The sequence below is a fragment of the Salvelinus sp. IW2-2015 genome, linkage group LG31, assembly GCF_002910315.2.
Source record: "Salvelinus sp. IW2-2015 linkage group LG31, ASM291031v2, whole genome shotgun sequence".
Taxonomy (NCBI): domain Eukaryota; kingdom Metazoa; phylum Chordata; class Actinopteri; order Salmoniformes; family Salmonidae; genus Salvelinus; species Salvelinus sp. IW2-2015.
The window spans coordinates 24,507,360-24,518,549 of record NC_036870.1 but is presented as its reverse complement, the minus strand read 5'-3'; the positions used below and the strand labels follow the sequence as shown (position 1 = coordinate 24,518,549).

The 11,190-nt window shown below is 41.2% G+C and overlaps 1 protein-coding gene across 2 annotated transcripts; it reads right to left on the bottom strand.

The window, feature by feature from the left end:
* Positions 1–6,608: 6,608 nt before the first annotated feature.
* On the bottom strand, positions 6,609–10,404 carry LOC111955440 (chromobox protein homolog 3). Of its 2 annotated transcripts, none has more exons than XM_023975675.2 (5): positions 10,289–10,404; positions 8,195–8,373; positions 7,788–7,956; positions 7,519–7,613; positions 6,609–7,236 (listed from the first exon to the last, which is right to left on the bottom strand). In XM_023975675.2, exons 2-5 carry the CDS (start codon positions 8,371–8,373, stop codon positions 7,110–7,112), a joined length of 570 nt encoding a protein of 189 aa, XP_023831443.1. In that variant the 5' UTR covers positions 10,289–10,404; the 3' UTR covers positions 6,609–7,109. The 2 variants fall into 2 exon arrangements, with proteins under 2 accessions (XP_023831443.1, XP_023831444.1); XM_023975676.2 differs by having other exon boundaries at positions 8,195–8,343; positions 10,289–10,403.
* Positions 10,405–11,190: the final 786 nt, after the last annotated feature.

Here is an 11,190-nt window from a genome sequence, read left to right as displayed (position 1 = left end):
AACATTCATCCAACTCGATTTTCCAACTCGGGAACTCTGGCCTCTTTCTGGAGCTCCGACATTCTGAACGGAAGATCACTGATGTCATGATTTGACCTCGTTTTTCCGAATTCCCAGTTGTTTTGAACGCAGCATAAGTGCACCAGTATGTGCGCTTAAATCTAAACACACTGTGACGTATAGCATTGCCCACCAGGAAAAATGGAGTGAAAAGTGTCGGTTCCTTTTGTGTCATTAACCCTCAAAGTTTCAGAATGGTTTAAATGGCATCCATATTGGTCAGGGAGAAATCCAAACCAGTCTAATCAATGGCAGTGGAAGAAATAATCCTGATTTTAAATGTCTACATTTTTGTTTTCTTGGAAAGCTGTGAGTGCTATTATATGACACAATAGCAGCACTGGTTGCATTTACAACTTGTTTAAGTCCTATCATTAACTGATTTGAGCCAGTGAATGGCTGTGGATTGACTGTATTGCTTAAATGGAATATTGGCACATTGGCAGTTAATTTTACAGTCAATTTCTGGAATCATTCCTCTAAAACTGTCTGGCTAGCTAGCTAACAAACATACAGTGCTGATAAATTCTCAGAAGTATTAATATTTGTCTAATAATGGGGGTCTTAAGGAAAAATTGGCCAGTGTGGGGTCCTCTATAAAAAGCATGGGCCGCTAGCTAACTAAACTATATTGGACTTATTGAGCATAGGACTGTCTGACCCCAAGCTGCAACCTGGAAGCCTGGATGCCATTGTGATGCTGCAACACAACATCAACATTCTACGTATAGCCCAGACAGAATGCACTTGCCTATCCTAAATAATCATCTGTCTCTCGTAACATATAGAAAGTATGTTGTGGACGTAGAGATAACTTGTTGACGTTAACAAAAGTGTCCATATGGAATGTTATCAATGCTTCTAGAAAAAAGGTCCATAGGTCTATGCAATATGTCTTGGGAGTAAAAAAGTTTTCCGGCTATCTCTCAATTGATTTTGAGATAGTTCTTTCAGGGATAGGTTAAAGGTTGTTTTTGTAATAGACTGCATTGGTATATTGAATTGAGTGAGACAGTGTGCTAATACTTGTTTCTCTGCCTCAATTTAATGTCCACTCATGTTGCCATGGCATGAAAAGATTTCAAGTATGTACCCATCCACACTGTCTAGTCCAGTCACCTATACCCAGTGTGTTTGTCTTAATCTCTTTCTATTCATTCAATTCAAAGAGCTTTATTGGCATGGGAAACGCATGATTACATTACCAAAGCAAGTGAAATACATAAGCAAAAAATGAACAGTTAACATTACACTTACAAAGGTTTCAAAGGAATAGAGACATTTCAAATGCCACATACAGTGTTGTAGTGATGTGCAAATAGTTAAAGTACGAAAGAGAAAATAAATAAACATGGGTTGTATTTACAATGGCGTTTGTTCTTCACCGGTTGCCCTTTTCTTGTGGCAACAGTTTACAGATATTGCTGCTGTGATGGCACACTGGTATTTCACCCAATAGACATGGGAGTTTATCAAAATTGGGTTTGTTTTCAAATTCTTTGTGGGTTTGTGTAATCTGAGGGAAATATGTGTCTAATATGGTCATATATTTGGCAGGAGATTAGGAATTGCAGCTCAGTTTCCACCTCAAGAGCCTGTCTTCTCTTGAGAGCCAGGTCTGCCACTGTGTTCTCTCTGTTTAGTGCCAAATAGCATTCTAGTTTGCTCAGTGTTTTTGATAATTACTTGACACATTGGAAATAATTATATTTTTGTTTTCTCTTGATTTAATTGTGTTGCTGTCCTGGGGCTCTGTGGGGTCTGTTTGTGTTTGTAAACAGAGCTCCAGGACCAGCTTGCTTAGGGGACTCWTCTCCTTGTTCATCTCTCTGTAGGTGATGGCTTTGTTAAGGAAGGTATGGGAATCGCTTCCTTTTAGGTGGTTGTAGAATTTAACGTCTCTTTTCAAAATTTGGATCATTAGCAGGTATCGGCCTAATTCTGCTCTGCATGCATTATTTGTTGTTTTACGTTGTACACAGAGAATATTTTTGTAGAATTCTGCATGCACAGTTTCAATTTGGTGTTTGTCCCATTTTGTGAATTATTGGATGGTGGGCGGACCCCAGACCTCAAAACCATAAAGGGCAATTAGCCAGATCCTAGTTTGTATGTCAAATTTTATGTTCCTTTTGATGGCGTAGAAGGCCCTTCTTGCCTTGTCTCTCAGATCGTTCACAGCTTTGTGGAAGTTACCTGGGGCTGATGTTTAGGCCGAGGTATGTATCGTTTTTTTGTGTGCTCTAGGGCAACCGTGTCTAGACGGATTTTCTATTTGTGGTCCTGGCAACTGGACCTTTTTTGGAACACCATTATTTTTGTCTTATTGAGATTCACTGTCAGGGCCCAGGTCTGACAGAATCTGTGTAGAAGATCTAGATTCTGCTGTAGGCCCCCTTGTTTGGGGATAGAAGCACCAGATCATCAGCAAACAGTAGACATTTGACTTCAGATTCTAGTAGGGTGAGGCCGGTTGCTGCAGACTGTTCTAGTGCCCTCGCCAATTCATTGATATACAGTGTATTTGGAAAGTATTCAGACACATTGACTTTTTACACATTTTGTTACGTCACAGCCTTATTCTAAAATTGATTAAATAGTTTTTTTCCCTCATCACACAATACCCCATAATTTTAGCTAATTTATTACAAATACAATTTACGTAATTATTCAGACCCTTTACTCAGTGCTTTGCTTAAGCACCTTCGGCAACGATTTACAGCCTCGAGTCTTCTTGGGTTTGACGCTACAAGCTTGGCACACCTGCATTTGGGGAGTTTCTCCCATTCTTCTTTGCAGATCCTCTCAAGCTCTGTCAGATTGGATGGGGAGCGTCACTGCACTGCTTTTTTTAGGTCTCTCCAGAGATGTTCGATCGGGTTCAAGTCCGGGCTCTGGCTGGGCCACTCAAGGACATTCAGAGACTTGTCCCGAAGCCACTCCTGCGTTGTCTTGGCTGTGTGCTTACGGTCATTGTCCTGTTGGAAGGTGAACCTTCGCCCCAGTTTGAGGTCCTTAGAGCTCTGGAGCAGGTCAAGGATCTCACTGTACTTTATTCCATTCATCTTTGCCTCGATCCTGACTAGTGGAGTGCTGCAGAGATGGTTGTCCTTCTGAAATGTTCTCCCATCTCCACAGAGGAACTCTAGAGCTCTGTCAGAGAGACCATCGGGTTCTTGGTCACCTCCCTGACCAAGGCCTTTCTCCCCTTAATGCTCAGTTTGGCCGGTCGGCCAGCTCTGGGAAGAGTCTTAGTGGTTCTAAACTTCTTCCATTGAAGAATAATGGAGGCCACTGTGTTCTTGGGGACCTTCACTGCTGCAGAAATTGTTTGGTACCCTTCCCCAGATCTGTGCCTCGACACAATCCTGTCTCTGAGCTCTACGGACAATTCCTCTGACCTCATGGCTTGGTTTTTGCTCTGACATGCACTGTCAACTGTGGTACCTTATATAGACAGGTGTGTGCCTTTCCAAATAATGTCCAATCAATTGAATTTACCACAGATGGACTCCAATTAAGTTGTAGAAACATCTCATGGATGATCAATGGGAACAGGATGCACCTGAGCTCAATTTTGAGTCTCATAGCAAAGGGTCTGAATACTAATGTAAATAAGGTATTTCTGTTTTTTATTTTTAATACATTTGTACAAATTTATAAAAAACGTTGTTTTTCTTCACTTTGTCATTATGGGGTATTGTGTGTAGATTGCTGAGGATTATATATCTTTTTGTATACATTTTAGAATAAGGCTGTAACGTAACAAAATTTGGAAAAAGTCAAGAGGTCTGAATACTTTCCGAAGGCACTGAAGATAATATACAATATATTACACACACACATAGATAATATACAATGTATTAGTCACATAGATAATATACAATATATTAGTCACATAGATAATATACAATATATTACACACACACATAGATAATATACAGTATATTACACACACATATAGATAATATACAATATATTACACACACAGATTTACAGTTTATTGACATCTACATTTGTCGTGTGGTCCTGTGTAGCTCAGCTGCTAAAATAGTGGCGCTAGCAATGGCAGTATAATGGGTTTGATTCCTGCTGGGGTCACACATACTACAATGTATGTACTCAATGTATTTGTAAGTCGCTTTGTTTAAAAGTGTCTGCTAAATGACATATCCATATCTGTCTAACTCTGTGGTCTTGTGGTTAGTGTCCACCCTGAGATTGGTAAGGAAACAATATTGTTGGATAGAATACCCTTCGGTCTCATGACAGAATGGAATAGAAGGCTTGAGAATCTAGACTAGAAGAGATTCCAGGAATCCCATTGATAAAGCGTTCCTATTGAGTTACTGTCTCAACATGTCTTCAATGACCTTCACTCTCAATCAGCTGATCTTTGATCATCTGACAGTCCCCATTGAGTAGGAATCAATGGTATTCTTCGTAAACTGGTCAGAGTGCAGTGTGAGAGAACTGATAGATAAGGTACATTGAGCTGTACCTAGAACCTACCCAACACAATCTGTTTACATGTTCTACGATGTGTATGTGTTATGTCTCAACACAAGTCTTGTGTGGTTGAGTTACTTCCCTGTGAAATTAACACCTGATAAAGGTTGAGATGCAATCAGAAGTTCCAACATTCTGAATGAAAAGCTTAAATAGTGGAAAATGTGTGGAAACTATTTTTCTCTTGCTTTGTCACTTTGTCTCGCCTTCACCTTGTTTGTGACCATAGCTGATCACAAATCAGGTTCTCCATCTAGCCTTCCATTCCATTATTTGCCCGTCACTCTTCCAACAGCCTCTGTCACCAAGGTCCCATTGACACTGTGACTGTGTTGCATCCCAAATGGAACCCTTTTCTAAAAGTAGTACTCTATGTAGGGAGTTGTGTGCCATTTAGAACGCATCCTGTGAGATTCCACAACCGGTTGAATGGGGTAAGATATGAGGAACTTTCTGTTATATATTTCACACTGGGCACAGACAATTAAACGTCGGTTCAACGTAATTTATTTGAAATGGCATGGAAAGAACGTTGATTCAACTAGTTTGCCCAGTGGGTGTTGTCCCTCCCTCTGCGTGATAAATTGTCTATGAGTATGACTCTGACCTATGACCCCTTAGGTAAGAGTAATGATCAAAGAGCAGTGTCACAGCAAATATGCTGGAAACACACAGAGACACTCGCACACACCTGCCCACCAGAGTGGTTTTCTACAAAGCAGAATCAATGAGTTAGCCAGCTAACTTTGATAAGCAACCAAGAATGATTGATTTTGTGGTTGATTTAAAAAGTTAAACTTAATGTTTTTTTTTCTTCGTTTAAATCAATTAGACCATGCCCATTTTAAACTTCTTTTTACAAAATATTTAGGCAAGTTAGCTGGTGAACACCTTGATCCTGTTTTGTAGTCTTTCCTGAGGGGTATACTAAGTCTATACCCTGATATACTGACAAACTCTTGACACTTGAAATGTCGAGAGCAATTACAACTCAAGCTGCCTGTACTTGTCCTTATCACCTCAGGCAGTGACATCAGCGGGGTCTGTCTTTCAGCTAGGGTGTCATTTTTGAAAGAAATTGCAGCATGAAGGAAGCCCCAGTGTTGATGTTGCTATGGAAACTCACTGTATTGTATCATTGAGGTCTAAAGTCCATCTGCAGTGCCCCAATGCCAGTCATGGGACCCCTAACCACAGAAAATACATCAGAACAGCACTGGCATGTGTCTGTCTGTGGGATTCTATCAATCGGGACATTCCCTAATTTGGCTTTGAGAACATGTGACTGTCACTTCCTGAAGACTATTGAGGTCCGAAGAGAAGGCCAACTTCCAAGTCAGTGTATTCTAGAATGTTCAATTACTCCAATCCAATAAGAACCAATAATTACAGCGGGCCCAGGTTCACATTTTTATTTTAGTATTCATAGGTTAAAGAATGAGGTTCAAAGCATGATTCTAAATAGTAAATCATAACACCATCACCAGTGTAACTGACAAGCGCAGTGAGAAATCTGCCTCGTTTAACTCTGGCACAGTTCTATCTGGAAACAACGTCAAAGTTGGGTGTCAAGTTCAGATGCTTAAAAAAAACCAGTATGAGAACTTTGGCCAAGCTAAGAAATGCGATTTAAAATGTTGGTTTTCCCAATGGAGCAAGCTGCATGTAACAGCAATTAAAATAGCAAAACCTTCTACTGTAGGGTCCAGTGTGTATGGGTCATGTCAGAGTAGGTCAACAGTCCACCCACAAATCACCTCTAAGTCATATTTTCATGTCTTCTGTAATATTGCTTTTCGGACTTGTGTATTTCCAATGGGAACACCAACAGTTAACACGTGATCACATTTTTCAAAATCAGCTTCCCTAGTATCAATCAACTACTTGGTATAATTTCACCGCGCACATGTTGGGTCAGTAGGTCGAAACAATGAATATGGCAGAGTCTATGGTTACAATTGGTTGAAGTCAGGGTGCATAAGTTACAACCAGTGTTGTCAGCGCTATGTAACAAACCTCAGCACAGGCAGAGGGGGTGGTAAAATGAAGCATATAAACCTTTATTGAACAGCTTTTTGAAAAAATATTTACAAAGTGAATATACAGCAAAAGACATACTGTTCAAAGGATTCAAGTATGCAACATGGGGAGATGAAAAAAATAAACTAGCTGAATGTGAGGGAGAAGATGCCAAACTACATGGATTATACATGGTGTACATTCCAACAGTAACTACATATCAGTTGAGGAACCAGTCCCTACCAGTACTGGATGAGGAATAGGTTCATTAAAAAGCGACAAATCACCCATCCATTTCTGCTCACCGGTCTTATTCCCAGTATATAGAATCCTATCACTAAAAATGTGTACAAAAGCACAGACTTTCACCTGACTGCTCTGCACTAATACTATGGCTAAACATGCTGTAAATGACAACAAAAAAGTGGAGACATGAACAGTCCTGAGAGGCAGGAACAGGGACATGGGCGAAGGTCAGGTTGGGAGGCCACAAGGGATGTCAGTTGGCTGAGGAAGGGGTGCTATTGTGCCTCGTCCTCGGGACAGGAGTGCCAGGTCAGCCTCTCCTCGTAGAAGGAGATGACCACCTGAGGGCAGCGGGTGTTGGCCTCGCGGGCCGGGACCAGGTCCGCCTCATCTGAGTCTTTCCTGTAGAGCGGAGGGACAGTGGTTGGTGTTTATTAGTGGCTATTGATCAAAATAATAAGACTCACCTATTTAGCAAGTAGCACTGTTCAGTATAATAAGGTTCAGGTGCACATCTAGAAAACTAAAATGTGGCAGTAARGAAGGCACACGTACAGTAATCTTAGGAGGTGAACGTTATACCAGGGAAGATAAATTATGAGGAATGGCTCTTGCAACCCTGAAAAGGGGTGATATGAGAGCAACAGCACAGGTGAAGAGTTCATTTCGCAATTTGAGACTCACCACTTCATCAAGAACATAAGTTCTCCACTGCTGTCTGTAGCACCGATTATCCTCTCTGGATCCAGGCTCCTGGCAAAGCCCCGCGGCTTGTCACTCTGAAACACACGGTACAGTCAACAAAGGTCCCATGCAACCAGTCTGGAAACCACAACAAACTGAAAAAATAACTATTGCACTTGCATACTAGCCTATACACAAAAAAGGACTAGAAAAACAAAATCCTACAACGTTGATTTGAAACAAAAATCCAGGTTAATTTGGACACTCACCACATCCTTCTTCTTCTTGGCTTTGTTTCCCTCAGTCTCTGGCTCATCTGTTGAAGACTTCCTCTTGTTGGAGTCAGGATTCTCCACCACGGTCTTCTGTGCTTCCAAGAAAGCTGAGATCAATTCTGGACAATCCAGGTTATCCTCTGGCTCCCAAGTGTTATCCGCTCTGAAAGGAAAGATACAGTAGTCAGTGACTATTTCTTCTCCTGCGTATTTCAAAAGACTATCAGCATACTGTTAAGAGTAAAACATGCTCTAGAAATGCAGCAAATTAAGACATTTCACAAGAGGTATATCTGTAACTAAAATGTCAGTCTTTGAAATTCAAATGCAGATTTCAACTAGCTAGGTTCTCCAGGATAAGTATGCCACACAGGCAGAGGTCCCCGGAACTGTGCACTCACTCTGTAAATCCCTTCCACTTGAGGAAGAATTCCACCTTCCCGTTGACAATGCGCTGGTCCATCACCTTCTCCACAACATACTCCTCTGGCGGCTCTGCCTCCAGCACCTCCTTCTTCCCTTTGCCATTCTGCTTTTTACCCATGTTAGGCTGCGAAACAAGAGGGGAGGAGGTTTTCATCTTTTTAAAGAGACGAATTTGGGTTTTAATAACATGACAATGCTTACACAGACTAGCAATACAATATTAATATCAGATTATTTTTCAAGTGATACTTTGACACCCAACGTGCCATTCCCTTATAGGGTGTCAAATGTGTACCGTCTTAATKAYATAATTTCAACCACCATATAGTGCAGATGKAGCGCCCACTATAGGCTGCCTAGGCTGTATGGAGCTCGTGCGTTTTGCACTTCAATCATGCCTACCCTCACAGATAATGCTAACAAAATAACCTTTTTAGCTAAATAAAATGGGCGCACGGGTTGCAATTTTATTTTTTGTAACAACGCTGGGCCAATTGTGCGCCGCCCTATGGGATTCCCAATCACAGCTGGTTGTGATACAGCCCGGGATCGAACCCAGGTCTGTAGTAACACCTATCGAAATAGAACTACAACATTAGTAGCAAAATTTCTCATGGCACTACATCGACCACGCATCTAGTCCGCCAAAAATCTAGTTAGCTTTCTGCTTACCAGCGTGAGCGAAAACGCAAGGATGGTCTATTGTTTTGTTCCAGGSTGCAAACAACTCTTCAGTGGGAAGGTGCTCGTTTTATTAGTTACCAAACGATGTCTAGGAAACTTTGGGTCCGTCTGATAATGTAAGCTAAGCCTGTTAGGTAGAAGCCAAAAGGTATACACCCCAAGGTGGTTTTATTTTCCATATCAGGTGGTATGATATGTATAGAGTTACCATCGTTTTCTGTAATTAACCTTAACTAGCTAGCTAGCTATGATGAACATGTTTCTTTGCTGATAGGTGTTTGTTGCCAAGCAACAGATCATGCTCACATGCTAAAAMTGGAGGGGAATCGCTTATGGAAATAGACTAGGCAGCCGATAGTGCAGATCTAGCGCCCTCTAGTCTAGGATTGATGTGCATTCCCGGTAATACACTCGCATCCCCGGTGAACCGGCTCGTGCATAAAGAACCATCCATTCAAGCTGCACGGCATTATTTCCCTCCTTAACCATCTAAAGGCGAGCCGTCGGAAAAAATTACGTGAAAATGTGTACCGTCTTAATAAAATAATTTCAACCACCATATAGTGCAGATCCAGCGCCCACTATAGGCTGCCTAGGCTGTATGGAGCTCGTGCGTTTTGCACTTCAATCATGCCTATCCTCACACAGACAATGCTAACAAAATAACTTTTAGCTAAATAAAACGGGCGCCTAGGTTGTAATTCTACTTTCTGTAACGTTACTGTTAGCTATGTTGGCTTTTAGCCAACGTTAGATTATGTAGATGTAACTAAACAGTTAACGTTTTAGTTAGATTCAGCTAGGCCCCTTCGTTTCTCCCCCATATCTAGAACCTATTTTCCAGGCCTAGGGGCTAGTCTAATGCTTACATTGATTGTACATACAAGCGAAGTAGTTCCTCAAAGCTAACTACTCAATTGAACACAACTAAACTGTGTGCTAACGTTAGTTAACTATACATTGTGTGTTAGTTTGCTAGCGAAGTAGAATTAGCCATCTTAGTTAGCAAACTTCCAAGGCMTAGCTAGCTACCAGACATTAAGGTTGGCACAATGGCCGGTCAAATTGTGATTGCAAGGCCCAAAAGCTGCAAATTGAGTATCCCATTAGCACTTGTTATTTGATTAGGCAGTGAGAATCAGATATTCCTTTGATAAAAGGGCAACTAGCTGACTATCAAGCGAAGTTATAGTTAAGCGTGCTAGTTAACTAGCTAGCGCAAAGAAATCCCTTTGTCAGCGTAGCTTTGGTAACATTAGCTAGAAAAGCTGTAACGTTAGTACCTAAATTGGCTACCGTGGCTAGACACAAATATGCATAACATCAATTATCAGTCTACACTACACCTTGCATAATAATTCGAAGTTGGATCTTGAGGGACTCACCTTGCAAATCAATAAAAAGCTGATGTAGAATGAACGACGGAAAGGGAGCAAGCAACTTCGTTCTCTTCTCACCCGCGTGTGGTGCAGAATGTTGCTGCTGCGCGAGCGCCAAAAAAAACTCAGCCTTTTTCTACGGGTGCCGCTAGGGTAACTATTAACTTAACTTCGTACTCTGGATGTTTCCAAAGAAATCGTTGAATCCAGTCCCAAACAAGGAACTTTAAATACACATTCTGTAAGATTTCCAGTAATGAGAATGAATGGCATAGGCTTAGCTACCCTCCTTTGAAGAATATATACGAAGTGGTGAAATGATCAGAATTCAGAATAAACGTTATTCGCCAAGTAGGCTACATTTGCACATACTCCGAATTTTACTTTGTGGTAATATGGTGCTGCTAGTGATAGACAACATTTAGATACAGAAGACAGACAAAGGAGTTTGCATACATTGGTAGAGTGAGCATAGAACTATAATAGAATGAGCAGTTGATATACAAATATACAGTGGATGACACAGTTGATATAGGGTGCATTATTAAAAAGTGGGCCATTATATCAACTGGGACAGTTTAATCCTGAAGCGTTTATTTCAATCATGACCTCGGTGATCTTCAGGTCTGATAATCAAAGCTCTAAAAATAGTCCCAGTTTCCGCGTTGAAATTTCGAGTTGGATGACTGTTCAAATCATTTTTTTCCCAATAGGAGCTCGTTTTCCCCCCACGAGTTCCCAGTTGTTTTGAACTCGCTGAAGTCCAAGTCGGAAATTTCCGAGATTCCAGTTGTTTTGAACGCAGCATAAGCCCTTGCAGAGAAACCACATGATCAAAATGATTTAATTGGTGTGACATCATAGAGGGGGGGAAGAGAAAGCTTCAAACAGGGAGCTCACACCGCCAG